The sequence below is a fragment of the Protomyctophum bolini genome (assembly GCF_963924005.1).
Source record: "Protomyctophum bolini genome assembly, chromosome: 2".
In the NCBI taxonomy this organism is placed as follows: domain Eukaryota; kingdom Metazoa; phylum Chordata; class Actinopteri; order Myctophiformes; family Myctophidae; genus Protomyctophum; species Protomyctophum bolini.
Genome location: NC_137863.1, coordinates 37,717,179 through 37,738,453, shown reverse-complemented (window position 1 = coordinate 37,738,453; position 21,275 = coordinate 37,717,179). Strand labels below are relative to the sequence as shown.

At 43.2% G+C, this 21,275-nt stretch overlaps 1 protein-coding gene across 1 annotated transcript in view; it reads left to right on the top strand.

The window, feature by feature from the left end:
• Positions 1-21,275, top strand: part of kaznb (kazrin, periplakin interacting protein b) — a 147,291-nt gene that overhangs the window by 95,389 nt on the left and 30,627 nt on the right. Inside the window, exon 4 of the mRNA XM_080775210.1 lies at positions 17,215-17,325. Within this exon, the coding sequence (XP_080631336.1) occupies positions 17,215-17,325 (111 nt within the window). The remainder of the gene's footprint in view (positions 1-17,214; positions 17,326-21,275) is intronic.

Here is a 21,275-nt window from a genome sequence, read left to right as displayed (position 1 = left end):
GTGTGTGTGTGTGTGTGTGCGCGCGCGACAGAGAGCGAGAGAGTTCACTTTCAACTACGTGTGCGCTTAATGTATCTGTGCATACTGTACACACACACACATGCATGTTTCTACTGTATCTGTGCGTGAAACACTGCAGGGCAAACATGTGGGCCGTGACAGCTGAGGGCTGTTAGATGCTAATTATCACTGCTACTGTCGCCCCACTGATTACAGCCTGTTGGAAGAGGTAGGCTGCTGCAGCCCCGACCGAGTGAGCCACACACACACACGCAGTGGTGGAAAGTACAGTAACTAAGTTACATTTACTCAAGTACTGTACTTGAGGTATTTGTACTGTAGAGGAGCGATCCGAGCACAACGAAAAGGTTAAAAAAAGAGGAAATGCCAAAATGTTTCGACTCAAACTAGTCTTCACGTTGCTTTTGGTACATTTTGATACCAATACTTTAGTACTTTTACGCAGGTTAATGTTTTAATTCCGGATTAGTGAGCAATTTTCCCACCACTGTGCACACGTGTGCTGTGTGGGAGTGAGCACTCCACTTCTCTGAAACACCTTCCGTCGCCGCATGCTGCTCCCTGATGGTGGGAGGCACGCGGTCAACAGCTCTCCTCTCGAGAACCCGCCGGTGCTCTTCTGAAACATTAGTCATTGTGAGGCGCCATGCTGACCTAAGAGCTGATTCAGGCTCTCATGGAGTGGTACATAGTGTACTGTAAAGGGGAAGTCAATGACTTGAGAGAGTGCTGCGCCAGTATTGTAGCACAAACTGCTAGCAGAAGTCATGATTAGGACGGCCTTAACTGGGTCATTTGTCATTTGACTGGACTTTTTTTGGGGGGAGGGTGGGGGAGGTGGTAGTGTAACAGTGAAACTCGCCACTACAATAGGTGATTTATCACCTTACCGGAGCTATCGTATCGGGGATGTAATTCTGTTTGATATATTTGCCTCCATGGATAGGACTTTAATATTGTATTTCACACTCGTATATCCCTTCATCGTATCCTATCTTATCACAAGGTCCTAGCACAGCGGAATGAGTAATGACCAGTGGGAGTGTGCAACTTCTGCATTCATCTGAGCGTTTCTTTTTTTCTTTCTACCCCCTTGCATTATCTGGTCCAGGCCTCACTCATTAGTAGGGACCTCAGCACTTAAACAACATTGATTGACAGCAGAAATATCCTTTCCCACAAGATCCCCTGATAGCAGCTTTAGCAGGTGCTGCATTGCATATTCTCTCCACGGTGCGCCCCTGGCATTTGGTGTGGGATACATACAGTACATGTTGCCCTTCATTTACCTGTCTGTGCGTCAGATATACCAGCCCACTATCCATTTAAATTATAAGGTAAATTAGCATGACACCCATTTAAACTATAAGGTAGCATGACACCCATTTAAACTATAAGGTAGCACGACACCCATTTAAACTATAAGGTAGCATGACACCCATTTAAACTATAAGGCACATTAGCATGACACACATTTAAACTAAGACAGCCTGGAGGCAAACGTGGCCAGCGTGGCCAACCAGCCCTCACCAGCGGTGGACAGTAACAAAGTATTTATTTATTTATTTATTATTTATTTTTAATGTTATAGTATGGCCAAAGGAAAGTATATGTATATTGAGTATAAGTATTAGTAAAATATGCCCCCAGGGGGAGATATTTTTGGATACTTGTGACTTTCACTCCATTACATTCAAAGACAAATATTCTACTTTTCTAGGAAAACATTTCAAATATATAGCAGATCTACAAGCTCACAGTGTTTTGCTGGTATTGAATCTATTGATATATATTTTTTCAATTTCAATACAGAAATGCATTGATATTAAGAAATCACACCTGTGTGAAGTGAGGGGCGCTCTTATCATCATATTCAGCACCTCATTCGGGCCAATCACAATTTGCGTCCTCACTAGGATGACCAGATCCAAACTGTTCATTTGAGGGACAGAAGTATCGACGGGGTCCCCCCCATCCCACTTGTCCCACACAAGCGATACTGGAGTAAGGGGTTAGCAACTTACTACTTGAGTTGCTATTAAATGCCTTGATGTCATATTCGACCATAGGCTTATTGGCTATCTTGTATAAACTCCTCTGGTGTCTCACATTTTGTTTTAAAATCATGCCTTATTTTTATGCTATTTTAACAGGCTTAAAAACACATCTAGCAGGAAGAGACAATGAGAGAGCTTTACAACAGAAGGCCAACTATTAGGGGACTAACTATTAGGGCATGTGAACACTGATGCAATTGCCTGCCAGTCACAATGTGGGACAGGGTCTCAATTTGTGGGACGCCTGAAAAGTCTTGGAAATGAGGGACTGTCCCACGCAAAGAGGGACATGTGGTCACGAAGGTGAGGACTCCTCACCTTCGTCTTCAATGTTTGTGTTTACACAAACACTAATAGCTGGCCATTCATTGTCAAGGGCATTCAATATTTGTGTTGACACAATAAGCTGGATGTAGGAGGGGCCAGCGCCCCTCCTATGCCCAGCTTTCCCGGTTTGTGTGAATACAAACATTGGCTTGTGATTGGCTGATCACCCCATAGTGATGATTTGATTGGCTGAGCAAACTACATATTGAAGATAAATGTGAGGGCAGAAAACTAAAGGTGAAGACGGAAAATCTATCTCAAATTGTTATTGGCCGGAATGAGATGATCTATGATGATGATTGTATGATAATAAGAGTGCCCCTCACTTCACATGGGTGTGATTTTTGAGGGGCACTCCTATATACAGCTTTTGTCCCATTGATAATGAAAGGGGAATTCAGATCAAATGTCTGCTAAATATGACGTAAATTAAACATCAAAACATTATACGCCATTTGACGTTGAAGGGAAAATGTCATATGTAAATGAGAAAATCAGCTAACCAATCACAGGCAACAGGCATTCTGATTGGCCAGTATGAGATGATGCATGATGCACTTCATACAGGTGTGATTTATTTTATTCAAGGCTAGTATCCATAATACTTTGACTCAAGTACTGAGCGTTGAGTACTTTGTTCAGCACAGTTTACCAGTCTGTGTGTCAGATACTGAATACCAGCCCACTAGTGCTGTAAAGGTTAGCTGACATCCTGGAGGCAAAACATGGCCTGTGTGGGTAGAGGCTGACCACTCCTCACCCTGACAGACATTGATACGAGAGCCCCTCACACTTGTTTGCAAAGTGCAGTGCTCGGCTCAGTGAGGACTGCCGGCTCCAGACATGTGTTGCTGCCTTCCCAGAGGTGCAGGGCAAGAGGCTGTGGTCCTGTCACCTCATATCTGATGGTAGTTAGGACACAGCATCAGGGGGCCATGGCTTCCGCCTCGACTTTACCCGCGCACTTAAAAAGTGTAAGTAAACGTGACAGTAATGGGGCCTTTGGTTAAAAAATGCTGCTTGTAATAATGAGTTATGTTAAAGCAATACGCCACTAGAGGCCCGGGTTTAGAGTGGATAATTTACAGCTACAGGGGGTTGTGAGGTAGCGGAGCGGAGTGCCCTCAACGGTTTAGCTGTTCTAAAATGTTCTAAAATTTATTTGCTTTCATAAAACTGTTACCAAATATGGCAACATGAAAGTCAGAAACATATGCTAATTAAAACCTTTTTAATAACAATTTCACTACAAGAATAATTACTACAAGAAAATGGTCCCCAAGGAAGTCACTATGCAAATGCAGGGAAGGTACCAAACGGTGCGCATAATCTACCTGGCTTCAGTAAAACCTTGCATATTATGCAGGATGAACATGAGCACTCCTTATGCCATAAAAACTGAATTGTGAAGGATTATATACTGCCATGAATGATGGAACGGTACGGTGACGATGTAAACAAGTCATTGGCACAGTACTAGTGTGATACAGGTCCATATCAAACTGGGGGTCCTTCCTTGAAATTAAAAACGTTGAATTGTCCATTTAATCAATGCAACATATCGGCATGTGGTCTAATCACTTAAACCCTATGCTTTGTTGACTTGGTGGTGTCCCCCCTCTACACCAAATTCTTCGCCAACAAATAGCTGATCTACAAGCTCACAACGCATTGCAAATGGTTAATGGTGCATTTATATATAGGCACCTTTATCCAAGGCCGCTTTACAGAGATTGTAAAGCAATTAGGGGTTCAGAGTCTTGCTCAAGGACACTTTGACTCTGGGGGAGCCAGAATAGAGTTCATGTGGTTCAATTTGTGGGTTTTGTGATGTACAGTAGCTGGCAGATGGCAGGTGTAAGTGTTGTACTGTACTGCACTTGTTACACAGCACAGCACAGGTGATGATTTCGTTGTCGGCTGGTGTAGCTGGCAGTGTTCTGTGAGGAAGATTCCCTTGTCCGCCCACCATGCAAAGCTGCCTTACAGGCCCTGTCTGTCATCACGGTACGTCTTAGTTCTATTATTCAGACCGGCTTGGAGCGTCTCACTTGGGTCAGCACTTCAAAGCGCAGTATGCATCACTCTAATATTATCAGCCCAAAACAAAACCTCAACTCCTTGTGGGTCTGTTGCTCCTACCGGTGGCTCCACGGCCTGTGTTGTATTATTCAGCCTGCTTACAGTACCATTGGTTGGTTGGTTTTCCCCCCAGAGGTGGAGGCTATATATATATATGCTGCCCCGGGGGGCGTTAAATCTTATATTTTAGTGTTGTTTTTGTGCGTTTCCATACCTAACACTCTCTTTCCCAGCTTGTGCAACCTTAATTCACTTGAGAGTAGGTAGAGAGGAATGAAAGAGACTCTGGAGCAGTGGTTCTCAACGTGAGGTCTGTGGGCCACTAGTGGTCCTTGATGGGGGTTCCAGGGGGTCCCCACTCCCCAGCTAAGTGATTTATATTTAGTTAAATGGAACTGTACCGTAAATTCTAAACGCTCTCAGACTTAAATTAGATAAAGTATACCTGTGCCCCTCGTGGGCACAGGTATACTTTATCTAGTTTAAGTCAATGTCGCTCTCACGGAACGCTAATCAGAGCCTCGCCGTTAGTCAATGAGGGGAGGAGTATGCAGGGAGCGACGCAGCGCAAAACATAACGAGAGCTTCCCCTGTTGTAACCCGACGCCAACGCGGGTCCTGTCAGTGAGGAATAAGGGAATGGTTTGTTGTTGTCATCGCAGTGCCTTTGGTGCAAAGTGTCTGTGGATACGCATTGGATTCTCCACATTCTGGAGGATCAAACATACAGTATGAATAATGCATAGGATATGGAATGCTAAATGAGGGCAAAGATAGAGCAAAGTAAAAGGCACTGTGTAAAGCTCCTTTAGGGAGGCTTTTGGGGGGAGTCAAATATTTGTCCATTCATGGAACAGAGATGAGTACAGTTACAGTACAGTACAGTACATGAATCATTTTGAAAATGAAAATGTATCCTCACTATGCAAATGCAATATCATTATTGTTATTATTTGGACAAAAATATAAGTGATGTTTGATTTCATCCATATGGCCCTGCTGTAACCCTAAGGTATATACAGGGGGATTGTTCCTTTAACTGTGTTGGCGGCTGAGGCGCGGACGAGGAGTATTATGGGATATCTGGTGTGGACTTGCTGTTCCGCTGGGAAGGGAAGCGGTCGCGCTATTCAGAGGAAGAGCGATATTATTTTGTTTGTTTACTACGGAGACTCGATACAGAATTAGAACCGTGGCTGATCACGTTTGTCCTTTTGAATTATTATTTTTGTTTATTAAATCACCAGTTCTGCAACACAGACTCCTTTTTCTTTACAGCATAGAAAGAAAGCATAAGGATTATTCCGGAGAGGAGAGACACGGTGGTTATACTGCTGCTCTGGGTTGGTTCTCTGCATGTCCCAGTCCAGCTGTCCAGGGTGGAAGGGTGCTCTGCATTGGGCCGCTAGGGTTTGGTTGGGAGTCAGGGTGTGTGTGTGTGACACTCTGCTATGACCGCTATGTGTGACCAGAGCACTAATCAGGGGTGTGCGAGGCCAACGGGACAGAGGTCAGCCAGGCTTCTCACATTTTCAAAATGTCCCCGCGCACTGTGACAGTTACTTAACTGTTAAAGAGGCTGCTGCTGCCACCGTCACCCGGCATGGTGGGAAAAGTAACTCAAAATGTTTACTTAAAGTATCAATACCGCAATGCAGAAATACTCAGTAAAAGTCTGGAATAAAAAATGTACTTGAGTAAAAGTACAAAGGTACGTATCGCTATCAGAATGTACTTAAAGTACCAAAAGCAGAAAGCACTCATGTAGATTGTACCGTTTCACAAGTTTTCAAATGTATAGAAGTGTCTAAAAAAATCTTTTGAAATAGCGAACTTGTAGATCGGCTATTTTCAAATGGCCTAAAGCTTTATAGGGCTGAAGTGGTTAATGTATGTTTTTTAATAGTCAAAATCTTCAAAGTAACTATAGTAACTACAGTTTTCACATAATTGTAGAGGAGTAAAAGTATAATACTTGCCTATGAGATAGTGGAGTAGAATTAATCAAAGAACGAATCGATAGAATAATGTCAATAAAAGAGTTGCAGCCCCACTTCAGTCTTCCAGACAGATTGTGCTCTAATCTTCACTTGAAATCCCACATCATCTCGCTTCTTGCCCCTCAGGTCACTGAGATGAGCTAGCAGCCCAGCTGTGACCCACACTGAGTCACCATGATAGGTGTGTGTGTGTGTGTGTGTGTGTGTGTGTGTGTGTGTGTGTGTGTGTGTGTGTGTGTGTGTGTGTGTGTGTGTGTGTGTGTGTGTGTGTGTGTGTGTGTGTGTGTGTGTGTGTGTGTGTGTGCGAGCGCGCATGCGGTACTTGTGAGTACCAAATGTCCCAATAAGTAATGTAGAATTTCATAAATGGACATTGTGATGACCGTTTTCTGATCCTCACAATTTGCGTGTGTGTGTGTGTGTGTGTGTGTGGCGTGCGCGCTGCTAGCAGGCCAAGGAAGTAACTCCCGCCATTTTCCCCACGTTTTATATTGGAAATAATATTTTTACTTTTCTTTTTTTTTAACTTTCATTTCAACAATGGCGGTCGAAACAGACTGTCGTCATTGAGCACCCACGTGAACTCCAAGATCCACATGGTCACGCCATTATGTTCACCCAGTTTCATCAACAATAGCTGGGAGATTGTCCTCGGTCTCTAGCCTCATTGGCCTAATCTAAAAACACTTACATAATAGAGTGCTGAATGTATACCAATGCAGCTGCTGCTGTGTCCCTTTTGTCCCTTTTAGACTCCCTTGTCTAAACTAGAGGTTTGGGCGCTAATGTCTTCATATCTACCCTGTTCCTTCTGTACGATATGGAATATGCCGCCTCTCTTCCTTTATGTGTGAGTTATGGCCTTCAAAAGGGGGACACCATCAAAAATATGATTCAAACGATGGTGACCTTTCTCTCTGGTCTCCGTGCTGGGGTTCAATGCGTTGGTAACCCATTGAAAGTGCAGCTCTGTCCCTCTCAGTAGTGTTCATATTGTCTCTTATTGTCTCTCCAGGGCCAGGACTGAATCACTGTATTGTGCCTCCTTTTGTTCGGGTCACGCATTTCATTATTAGGCTACACTACCTCGCGGCTTTGTCTCTGCTCAGAGTAGAAGAACATATAGCCAGCCACCTGTTTCTTTTTTGTAATCAGATTATTTTATTTCTTATTAGGATCTCCATTAGTAGTCGCTAGTCATCCTGGGGTCCACACAACATTTAAATAATCAAAATTTAATCAAGTCTGAACAGCAAAAAAAAAGAAAAGAAAAACACATGGAAAAGGATTTTGGTAAAAAAAAAAGGGGGGGGAAAAGGAAGAAAATTATTTAAAACATACCTACTGTAGATAGTTTGAAATTCGATTCAAATCTGATTTCTAAAGATGTGTCACCGAAGCTTAATTATACTTCAAAAATCTACAAGCTCACAATGTGCGTTGGCCAAAGCATTTCCGGGGGTCCCGGAAACCAACACAGATAAGTTGACGAATACGCAAATCCGATCTGAACACTTGCAAATAAGAGTGCGTCATAAAGCTTGTATTTGAGAAACAAATCAGATTTCCCTGTAGATAACCAGGTCAGTCACTGACTAGTAGTTCAAAAAGGACCGTGCTGGATTAACCAGTATACAATCTACGATAGCAGTACTGTAGATAATCCCACACATCACAGGGCTGTATAAAGAAACACTCATTATCTTGCCCATAATGGATTCTGTTTCCCACTGATCCAGCTACACTGATAAAGGTTTGGAATGATCAATGGATGGCTCCTTGCAGAAGCCAACATCAAGGATTATCTGACTTGCATTACTCGGGCTGCTTATTGGGTAAAACTCCAACCACCCTTAGATTGGCAGCTCAGCGCCCTGACAGTGTTGTTCATTAGCCAGCGTACATCATTCCAGTATGGCACAAAGCCTGTTACTGGACCAGTTTCAAGCAGCATTGATATTTTGTCATCTCTGCCTTCCCACATCGCTACAGAGTTGTTATCGTGATGATCTTGGTGCCTAATAATAGACATAGGTGATTTCCTCATCTCCAGCGTACTTCAGCTGTGTTTTGGTCCCTCCATGGTGACAATGTGTGCTTTGTTTAATCACAGGGCTGAGTGCGTCCATATCAGTAATGTTGTGAACAGGTGTTCAACTGGCTCAGGGCGCAGTTGTGAGTTACTGACGGAAAGGGCACTTGCTCCGAGCACAGAGGCACAGGCACAGCCCCTGTCTACTCAAACCTGACTAAATGGCAGACCAAAACATTATACAGTATGAATATGTAGTCTACTCTTTCATCACCAGACATTTTGCCATATCTAAGAGCCTCCCTTATCTTGGTATAGCTGCATTAATATGCAATTTATTACAAGTTTAAATTCTGTATTGATATTGAGTGAGTTCTGGATGGTGTATCGAGCCTAATTCCTAACTAAGTAAAATAACGTATTTGTGGAAAACCTGTTGTTTCGGTGAGAACATAATATATCGCATATATAGCCAAAAATAACAGATTTTCAAGCTGTAAAGCTTGAAAGCTCACAACTCTCTGCACGACGGAGTAGGACAGATTATGCATTATTTCCACGTTCTCTCAAAATCCAAAGCCTGCTGAAGCAAGCAGCACCGACCGCTATAATGGTCGACCCTGGACTCTTGTCATCTTCACGTGACGTTTCCTCTCCCAGACTTAATGGATATGTGTCCCCTTTAGATGTCCTTTTTCGGTGCATAATCCTCAGGTCAGGCTGAAGTGGGCCTCTGGCCACTCTTAGCACACCAACAACACCCGCAGGCTGTGGATGAAACACATAGCAGCCTTGGAGCTTCGCGAGCCTCGAGTCTTTCAGGGCTAATACTCTGTAAGTGCCGCGGCTATTGATTCACTGTGTCACCTGCGATTATACACACAGATTTGGCGAGTTTTCAGCTCCATAATATCAGAGGAATGGCGTTTGGTGTGCAGTGCCTGGGCTGCTTGTTTGAGTTGCATTGATAATAGAGAAGTGACAGCCCGGCCAAAGATGTATAGCATACTATATTATAACTGTATTATGGTTTGGCTTCCAATCTGTCCCGGAGGAGAGCTCATGCCTTTCACATTTCTTATGTGGTGAGGAGTGCGCTGAATACAAAGTAGAGGAGCTGCTATGTGTTGTTGTTTATTGTTTCACAGAACTCAACTGACTTTATTTGTATGCATTGTTACCGCTTACTGTTTGCACTGCACACCGTAGTTAGAAATGAGACTTTATTATATATTATTATTATTATTTTGCTGTATCCCACTCATCTGTCAAAGTCTGTAATCATTTGCGGCATATTGATGCCTATATGCACACGGCTGCCATCTTGCCAGCAAGGTGCTACCTAGGTGCAACTTCCCATAGACAGCCCATTCATCCAAACAGAAAAGTCCTATTTAATTGTATTAAATAACGTCAAACTCACCAACATTGCAGCTGTACGAAAAGCTTGAATTATCGTCTTACTATCTGCAAAGTGTTTGTTTCATAAAAATCCACCATAGACATGTTATGAGCTACATCCTGTCAAGAAAATCCTTGCAGATGATTATTTTTCTAAGTGTCAGAGCTTGGAAGCACTCGTTATCAGTAAAGCAACCTCCTGCTGCCTCCTGCATTATGTGCAAATTCTAAACAGGTGGTACACATGGGCTGAGTGATAGTCAACGGGCTCTTCCAAACTCCAGCACTTAGAAAAATCACACCCGTGTGAAGTGAGTGGTGCAACTCTTTGTGTGTGTGTGTGTGGAGGGGGGGGGGGGGGGGGAGTCTACTGTACTGTACTGTACTGTACTGTACTGTACTGTACTGTACTGTACTGTACTGTACTGTACTGTACTGTACTGTCACTGTACTGTACTGGGACACCCGAAATCATCATACAGTTAATATGTGCGTGTGTGTTTCTGTGTGTGTTAGGTTGCGCACAGGTGGTGAAAAACAACCATGCTGTTTTTGTGCTCAGACGCACCCAGCCAGCCAGCCAGTATACCCACACACATAGATCCGTAAGGGAGTGGTTGCACCACTCAAAATTACCATCTGCAAGGAATTTCTTGACAGGGAGTAGCTCATAACATCTCTACAGTGGATTTTATTAAACAAACACATTGCAGATAGAAAGAGGATAATTCAAGCTTTGCGTACAACTGCAATGTTGGTGAGTTTGACGTTATTTAATACAATTAGATAGGACTGTTCTGTTTGGATGAATGGGCTGTCTATGGGAAGTTGCAGCTACTGTAGGTAGCACCTTGCTGGCAAGATGGCAGCCGTGTGCATATCATCAATAGTTAGTCTCCGACTGACGGCAAAATAAAGTGGAATGGAGTTCTTCACCTCCGCGTCATTCCTGAATTTTAAAAAAACTGACACATATTAATAACCAGTGGATTATCTTGCTTATGCCATGACCATTCGGCCAAGGATTAGAAATAAGTCTTATTTATTCAAATTATGCAGATAAGGCAGTTCTGTGGCTCGGTGGTGGCAACCACACACAGTGTTAAGACACTCACAACAGCATGTACTAAAGCAAAACAATGTACAGAACTCACACTGGGAACCAGCCAATTCTAGGTATATGTATCGGTGCCGTCTGCCTGACGCTGTACCTATCCGGGAACCACTGTCTGGTAGACTGTAGACATCCATCTGCATTCTGGTGGCAGGGAATCAGATATCCGCTATAGCTCCACAAGCCAGCCAGTGGCTGATAAAGCACTGCAGGGACTGTACGAATGAAGGGGATGAACGAGATCAACCCATTCTGACCTGAGATCAGATTTAAAAAAATGTCTTCTACATCCTGACAGTTTTCTGAAAAAGCTATGTTTCTGTGTCGGTCGTTCTTCGGTTTTTCAAACATAGCAGACCTACAAGCTCATACAGACCTACAAGCTCATGAGCTTGTAGGTCCAAAAGGGGTTCCCGCCCAAAATGGGTTAAAACATTGAAACACCTGGCAGTCGATCCACCACCGCTGTGTATAACCAAGTGGCAAGAGAGGTGGGATATAGTAAAGCCGGGATTTATATACCGGTGTTGCATACTGAAAATAGCCCACAGCGCGTTGAAGCTTGACATGTTGTGAACTTGTTGATCTGCTATTCTTGGTGTGCAACAACATGCGCAACACAGTATATACGTATGAAGCGGTATGAATGAAGCCCTTAACACTGTGTGTGTTTGCTGGCTTGCCGACTCTTTCTCACCATGGCAAAGGTTAGAATCACAAAGGCGCGGCGGACTCCATTCACAGTGTTACTTTAAGCAAGGAATTGCTGCAAAATTCCACATAGTGTTTCAAGTTGCTCTCCACACTATGCCTTTCACTTTAGATGCATGACGATGAGAGGAAATAATACATGTCAACACAATGCATGTCATCCACAGGGGAAACGGTTACAGCGTGTCGTTTTTCCACAGCAAAATGGGTCAATTCTTCAGGGGTTTCATATTTTAGTATTATTACAGAGGAATTTTCTCCCCATTAAGCATCTGAGCTCTATTTTGCCCCTACATTAGTTGCAGATTTGGATAGTGCTTCAACACTTTGCCGATTTCATTGAGGGAGAAATAAAATCACGATGAAATATGCATTTCAAATTCAAACAGTTTCTCATCAACACCAGCTGAAATGAACCCAAGAAGGTTTCAGTGCTGCTGTTAATTATCTAATGAAACTAATTTATTTAGTGTTTACCGACACTGTAGATTATCTGTGAATAGGAGAGAGAGAATGTATCCACACGTTTTGGTGCCATTTCACAGCGTGATTCAGCATCCAGGTACCTACAGTGTATTATTGACTGTTGATAAACCGTGCTTATATTAATCCATACACTCAATCTTACATATCGTCACTGTCGGGAGGAAAAGGATTATTGTTTTTCATAAATCAGTGCTATTGAACACCCTTTACATCTGTGTGTTCCTCTCATGCAAGTAATTGACAATATCTAAAGTCACAATATTTGATATTGTGACATAACATTTCCTGAAACATGAACATTTTGGAGACAGCAGAGATATATAGTATATACATTGGTGATAGACTGCAGGTGTGTTGTTGGACTGTACAACATTTTGATTAGATAATTAGTTCCAGATTCTAATCTATTCTAATTTGTCTCTCTTTTTTCTTTTTCTTTTTCACTCGTACCTGTGCCACTCCTGCGTTTCAACCTGGCTGTTGCTGCCTGTGAAACATTAATTTATTACAGATTTATCTTAAATTCATTTATCTTATTTTTAATGTTCTGTTTATTCATTTTTTAGATTTTTACAAATGCAGAAATAAATTGAGAAATACAATGCAAAAAAACGAAAACAGGGCACAAGAACAAAACAACACAAATCAAATCAAAGACAACCATAGAAAAAACTCCAATATAGTCATTATAACAAATATCTTATCTTACTTTTTAAACCCCTGCATCCCTAATATAGGCATGTCATATAGACAAAATCTGTAAAACTTTAAAAGAAAAAAGAACAAGCAAAAATAGCACATCTACAGTACAAGCTTACAGTATTAGGCTATTCTTCTTCTTCTTATTATTATTCTATATTCGTTGTGTGACTTCATAGTAAGTTGTTAAGTGTTACAGACTAATACAGTATAACGGTGTATAGATCTGTCAGACAGAAAGTTGTCATGCTTACAGTAAGGTCAGTGCCCTCAAACAGGAGGCTATTCCAGGGAAATTGTAATCCCATGCCAACGTGTGATTGTATTCTCTCTCTCTCTCTCTCTCTCTCTGCCGTGTCATGATGGATAACAGTGGACGTGTCAGCTCCAGTGAATGCCAGTGTAATTAAAGGTTGGCAGAGATGAGCTGTCTGTGAAACACTGATAGTTGCCTCCTCATTCTGCATGAATATAGTGTCCACTTTTGATTCCCCCCTTGGCCGAGAACGTGTCTCCTCTCTAAAGTTGGGCTCCTCTGCCATTCACTGTAGTTAGTAGACTGGCTGGGAAGACAGTCATTCAGCACAGGAAGAAAAAAAACGGTTTCAATCAGTGAAATAGTTGAATATCTTAAGAGGTTATAATAAAAGGCTTTTCATTGAACCATTATTGTAGCCAGTTAATGAAGTGCAAAAATCTCCCTGAATGGTTCATACCTAACCACATGAATCCTTGCTTCCCTATTCTGAGTTTAACATTCGGTGAAAACAGTTGATCTACAAGCTCACGGAACGTCACAATGAGCTAATACATCAGCTTTTTCACTGAAGAGATTTATTGTAGCGGGGGAAAAAGAAGCAGACCTCGTTTAGGCCCCTGTGTGAGTCAGTGAGGTATATTTGATTCATTGGTTAAGCCGATAAAAGCAGCCTGATTTATATTCTTCATTGGGTGACAGAACTGCTCAATGAAAATAGCAAATTTTCAACTTTCCTTTCTTCCCCTTTCCACTCAATTTAGTCGTGTTATGGCAATTCCCAAAGCTCGATAAGTAACATTGCCATATAATATAAATAAACCAGCCTTTTACGTTGATGGCCTATAAAGAACCGACTCTTCCAGAGTCACACTTCCCAATCCTATACCTCGGGGGTGTTCCCGCATTCACGAGCAGTTGTGCGGAAACGTATTCATATCTCATGGGTGTTTACCCTTGTGATGTTGTTTATCCTCTGCCTCGCTGGTGAGGAAGTCCCTTATTAGTTTGAAAAATATCCATCGTAAAGGTTTAATGAGAAAGGCGGCGTGATGCGAGTGAACGAGCCTGATGGATATCCGCCGTTAATGCAGATTTATACTACGGCACATGCCAGTGTCGAGCTTGGCTTGCCGATTGGCTATTTTGGACACCGTAACATGACGGGAGTATGTGATCACAAAGGACTTTTTCATATGTAGGCTACAGGCTGTGCAGGGGGCCGACAGCGAGGCGAAGGACACAGATAAAAAAGGGGAGAGCGAGAGAGGGAAGATGAAGAGATAACCATTTCACTCGCCACATCTAAAGTAAATTGTTTATATTGTGGCTGACAGTGCAGTCAATAGCCTGTTTGCCTGTGTTCTTGCGGCGTCCTCAACCCCAGACGGCGGTCCGTGGTGGCCCCCGTCAGGACTCCGGCTCATTATTTTCATAACCTTTGACCTCTACCCAGCAGAGATTTGACACGGCACAAATGAGGTGGTTGATAAACTGTCCATTCCTCGGGAGGATGTATCCCATTCCGTCCTCCAGCCATATATTATATCCTACTGGACTGACAGACCGCTGGTCCCCCCCTGATGAAATACAACTGAACCTTGCTAATGCAAACCTTTAGGCCCTAAGGGTTTGGATTATTCTTTTTTTTTGTTGGGGGGGGGGGGGGGAGAGAAAGAGTGAGGGAGAAAGCGGGTAATAGAGAGAGAAAGAGTGAAAGAGGGATGGAGAAAGAGGGAGACAAATGGGGGAGAGACCGTGGGAGAGAGTGACAGAGATAAAAAAGAGAGAGGGAATGGAGTAAAGACTTTTTAGGGAATGGAGGTGAAATGTTAGACTTTTGAAATACAGTGAAAGCTTCTGTGTATACACACACACACACACACACACACACACACACACATGCGGCATGCGCTGGTGTGCGCTACTGTGTAGTTCTTCAGTGTAGTTCTTCAGTGTAAGTCGCCCGGTGCACAGGACCCAGGCAGTCACCAGAAATGTCAAGGACTCTGCATAGTGCACTGCACACTACTTCAAAGAACAGGGTGAAATGAGTCTTTAAAGGCATTTAGTTCCAACACCTCATTTCATCTAGTATTCTACGTGCTGAACAATTGCTGTGAATGCTTTTATGTTTTATGTTCTAAACCCAGCTGACAAAATGCCCTGAGACGCCATTTTTCACTGTTCATTAGAATGTTTTAGGCTGTGTGGCAGTGTAGTGAATTCCCTTTAATGAAAAGGTATTGTTTTAAGCACAGGAAGAGACATAATAACTTGTGTCAGCTGCTTAATGTTATTTGAAGGACAGGCAAACTTTGTGCAGGACACAGAACGTGGGCCAAGAGATGTTTTTTAGGCTTTTAGAGAGATTAAGATGATTACATTGTTTAATTTACTGTAAATCAGTGAGGTGGATAATCTCCGCAATTTTCTCTCTCTCTCGCACGCACGCACGTATGCACGCACGCACGCACGCACGCACGCACGCACGCACGCACGCACGCACGCACTCGCGCGCACACACACACACACACACACACACACACACACACACACACACACACACACACACACACACACACACTCTCTCTCTCTTACACACTCTTATTCTCTCTCGCTCTCTCTTTCATTATTGGATGTGATTGTGTGCTACTGTACGTTGGGCAGCTGTAGAGGTGCAGGTGCCCACACCATGTTCATGGCTGTGGGTTTCCTGCTGCCCAATTTCCATATTGAAGCCAGAGCGGAGGAAAGGTCAGCTGAACACAACACCTAAACGGCTATTGACAGGAGAGGAGGAAGGATGTGAGTGGAGCGGGTGGTGCTAAGGTCAGCCAACTAGCGGAAATCGTTGTTGTCGGCCGGAAACCTCTTATATCCGTATTCTAAGTTTTCGTGCGTTTTCGTAAATGAATGCCCTATACTTGATCACACAAAAGCATCAAAGGTAGCAGTTCTGCAAGCTCGAAAGGTTTGAGCTTGTAGATTTGCTACTTTTGCTATTTCTTTATTTGAAATTTTGAATCCTGAAAAGTAACAGTTTTGGACGGGGAGAGTCGGGGAGTTTATTTGAGTCGGGGAGTATAGTGTGAGAACGTTGCTCATTCAAGGAAGTGTTTGGTTTGGTTTTAGAGGAGAGGGTTGTCAAGCAGACAAGCACAGACCTCTGGGTAACTCCGGTCAACAACGTGTGTAGGGTGTGTATAGAATAATGTTAAACTTAAAACACTTAATTAATGCTCAGGTATAGAGTAATGTTAAGTAACGAGCACATCTGCACAGTGGTTGGAGTTTGTCCCCAGTGCCCACAGTGGTTTTAGCCAGGCCAATGAGGAGCGAGGGAGTAGATGAGCCTTGGCTTTCAAAGCTTGTCACACCCAGCAGAGCTCCATCAGTGCCATTAGCTGAGGGGATGTTTGGCAGAGTGGCTCCACAGGGTGCACGTCTGTGGAATCACACAGATGGACGGGCTCCACTTCAGGAGCATAGAGATGGTGCAAACGATAGCAAGGGGAAAATTATGTGGGGGAAAAAGATGAGAGAGGGAAGCGATCCAAACTGGTGATCAAATAAAAGCTGAGGTAGGATACGGGTGATTACCGACTAGTGAACTGCACTGAACTATTCGGTTAAAAAAATGATGTTTTCAAATTGCGTTGAACACACACACACACACACACACACACACACACACACACACACACACACACACACAATTTTCTCCTTTATTGTGTCCGGAAATGTCTTTCTCTTCCCACTTCAATAACAGCATAAAGAGAATGCCTCCACAAGCAGGACTAATGGGGCACACACACACACACACACACACACACACACACACACACACACACACACACACACACACACACACACACACACACATCCTGAAACCCAGTTATTAACTCCTCTGTATAAACCATACATTGTCACCGCCCTCGCTTTATGAGTGTGAATAATGAGTATTCACCATAGCCTTCCAGCTCTGTGTACTACTAGTCTAATTAAAGTTTGTTTTTCCCTCACAGACCCATCTGTGCATCACAGACAGAAGACGATGGTGACGGACATGTGCTACCACCCCACGGACATATCCAGCCTCATGGACTTCGGCACCCCTGACTCCTCGCTAGGCAAAGGTAAGGCGTTGCCTTGAAAACCTAGTATGTCCAGAACCGTTACTTATACTTTGCAAGGAATGGAAAGAAAACCTGCGTTACCATGGAGTTGTTATGTAGTCACAAGCTCTTGTTAATAAGATTCATTAGTTTGATATTTATTTAAGATAACACGCTGAGGAAGGCTATAGGCCACTGTCGTGTTTTATCTGCTGCTGCGGCTTCTCAATAAATAAGAGTTCCTAAAAACGACCGAGTGAGTGCTGGTGATCTTTTCAAAGATACTGTTCATGCCAGAACCGTGCACCCGGCAAGCCTGTGAACTGTTCCACTGACGAGTGCTCGCATTCTCTTTTTCACGATATTCATCAAACATAACAACTTCCACAGTCAAAATGTTAATGTTAAAAATAGCGAAAACGGCCAATGCAAAAGCTCACCACGTGTCGCAACTTGCAACGTGTGGTGAGCTAACGGTTGGTCTATTTTCGCTATACTTTTTGCGTGACCCACTTGTACAACAAAGTAGGGCATTCATTTCCCCCCCAAAAACCTTTCAAAACGTATGGAAATGTGGAGAACGATACAAGGTTTCCATCCGACACCGGCGATAGCATAACAGGCGTTGCCTTGACGACGCCAGGAAGTGTGCGTTGGTGATTGATTGGTCTCTCGGCAGTTAAAAGACACGGGGTTGTCAGCTGGTGGCGGAGGTTAAAGGCCCGCACTGTGTAAGAGTGTGAGAACAATCTGATAATAGGAGTTGGGAACAAGGGTACAAAGGCCTGGCAGCGCACTGCAGCCTTTGATGTGTGTACCAAGGCTAAAGAACACGCTCCCTCTCAGCTGACACTGGCATGCAGCGCAGGCCAGCGCTGGAAGTACTTACAGTACTGTACGTACTGTAAAGCAGTGGTGGACAGTAACCGAGTACACTTTGAGTACTGTACTTATGCACACTGCTTCAATGACCGGCCGCGTGTGTCCCTAATCCCTATGCATGTCTGTTTGGAGCAGTACAGTACAGTACAGTACAGTACAGTACAGACTACGGTACTACCACAATACAAGTATAGTTGCACCGCTCAAGGGTGATTTTTGCAAGCTGATGACTTTTACGCCACTGCATTTTTCAGAAGGTTCCAAAGCTTGCAAGCATATAAATGAACCACTTGTACCCTATTTTAAATAAAAATTAAAAGATAGAAACAGAAATACCGGTAGCTTGTAGATTGGCTATTTTCAGTATTTTTTAACATTTCAAAACCTTTCTGAGGGAATTTCAGAAAATGTCAGAAGATTTATGTATGTCGTAATATATACTTTTGAGTACTTACTTTGTCCACCACCACAGGCCAGTGGTGGGAGAATATTGTGTACATTACTGTAAGTAAAAGTAGCTTCAAGATAGGAGATCTTCAAGCTCACAACATGTCAGATTGTATAGTTAGACTATTTAGTAAAAGTATATAAAAAAAGTGAAAATTCTCGAGTAAAGTAAAAGAGCCTCAAGATTGTACTTGAGTAAATGTACTTGGATACTTTCCACCGCTGGTACAGACGTTGGAGGAGGCCCATTGTGTGACTCATGCAACAAACATGACATCAAGTGAGTGACGTCTTGTTGCAGGGTGGCTCGCTTTCTAAAATTGCCTCAGACTGAATAGTCGCTTTATTGGGAGCCGTGGCTGCATTGAATTTTATAGCGCTGGGTGATTATTGTGTTGTGAAATGGCCCATTATTTTTTCTCCAATCACCGTTCTTACAATCTTTTGTGCAAAAGGGGGCTGTGTGACTCAGAATAGTTGTCTCTCCGAGTCTCCCTCCAGTGATTATTAGGTTCACAAAGCTCATATTGACGTTCAGTGCCGATGGCGTCGTCCTGGAGCCGTATTGATCACCTGGATGTTGTTGCTTAATCTATAAGTCTTATGGGCCATCCTAATTAGCTCTCCAAGTCACTCCTATTATTCCCTACAGTGCTTTTAGCCAGCTACAAAGTCCCGCCGCCCGCCGCCATTGTGCTTCAGTCCATCGTTGTCGGGTGGACACCTCGTATGTCGGAAACCGTTTCTTTTTTGTTATTATTTTAGAGAGAGAAAATAGTTGAAATAGCTGAAATATCTACAAGCTAGCATTGCGACGTGTTGTGAGCTAGCAGATCTGATGTTTCCTCTACTATTGTGTAGTGAAGTAAGGCGTTAAAGTAAGTTTAAATATGGAGATACAAGGTTTCTGCCCGACAACAACGCACGATTTCTAATCCAGCTCCATGTCATCTTGGCCCTCTGGCAAGAATGCACCATGTGCCTATTAGGTGACATTTCCATTCATCCCAAACGGAGATGGCCGGTGACCTGAGTCAATTATTCTCCTCCGTCTTTTACTTCTTCTTACTTACTACTCCCAACGTCCATCATCCCCGCCCTGTCTGCTTCCATCCGCTCACGGTTGACTAATATATTAACGCCTCTCTATCAAACAGTGCCCAGCGCTGATTACGGCAGTGTGACCCTGTGGCGTCTGAAAGAGCTCGGGGGGAGCGTGACAGAGAAGAGAGGGGAGCACGGAGGACAAAAAAAAAATATTTTTGATTTGATTTTTTTTCCCTCGAATTTCTCCTGGCTTATTAAGTGTAGAAGCAAATGAATGACACGGAGGTGCAGGGAGTTAAGTCGCCGAATTAGGACAGACAGGCGGGAGGGTGAAGAAATGTCAGACCGAGGAGTCTGTCAGGATTAACGCGGCGAGGTGAATAAGAGTTGAGGCTGCTGTGAGTCAATGGTCTGACCTTGTGATTATAAAAGTTTACATTTTACTTTACATAACATATATGAAGTGTGTAATGACTCAGAGAACAGAGCCATGATATTATCTGTATAACATGTAACTAGGGATGTGCCGATGAGACATTTTGACCGATATCGGTATCCGATTAATTGCTGTTATGGCCAATAACCGATATTACCGATTACTCATTCTGTATTGAAAAATTATAATAATTTTGTCCTGAAAAATACATGTAACAGGGTATCTGCACTGCAGGCTTAGGCCAGTCAGATTTAACTTAAATACCTTTCTATTTCTATATTGTGATCTTGTAGATCTGTTCAAGCTGTTACTTTGGGCTTGTTTATCTGTAAAGACAGACCGATTAATCGAACCGATTAATTCATTGGTCTGATTGATTAATCGAACCGATGCCGATTAATCTAAAAACAACTAAAATCGTCCGATTCTCCCATCACTACATGGAACACATTGAGTGTATACCAGTAGGCCTGCAGCAACAAAGAAACACTCAATTCAATTTCAATTCAAAGGGCTTTATTGGCATGAGAAAACATACGTTTACATTGCCAAAGCAGAAAGAACAATACAACAACTTTGTGAGAGTGACAGCATTGCAGTGTTTTCTACCGACACCTGCTGATGGCTCAGAGAAAATAAGAAAGTCAGTGATTGACAGATCCCATTGCATCAGTCGACCCTTACGGGTCAATGTTTTAGACTTTCCAGCCCCAAACCAAAGTCTTTAATACAAGGTTATATCCCAGTGAGTCAGCCCCACACACCATGGCAGTTCAGCGGTTCCTTTGTCTGTTAGTGGACTGTCAACGAGCTGTTAAGTCTTGAGGTCCAAGGCTGGCTCACATTCTGACAGCGAGGCAGCCTGGATCAGACCCTAACTCTATTACCTGTGAGATTGTGTCCACGCTCATCCATGGTACCTTCTAACACACCTAGACAGTCCCCTGACGGGTCCTGTGAAGGACACGACAGGATGACACGTTAATACGTTTCCCTATAACCATACTGGTCAGAGCAGGACACCAACTCGCCCCAGCCCCGGCTCAACCTGATGTCTCTATTTTTGGCATGTCATTATAGGAGAAAACAAACAACATTAGTAAGAAATAGCAAGGTGATAGATAGGTGAAGAGGAAGGCCAAAGAGGAGGTTTATGGAT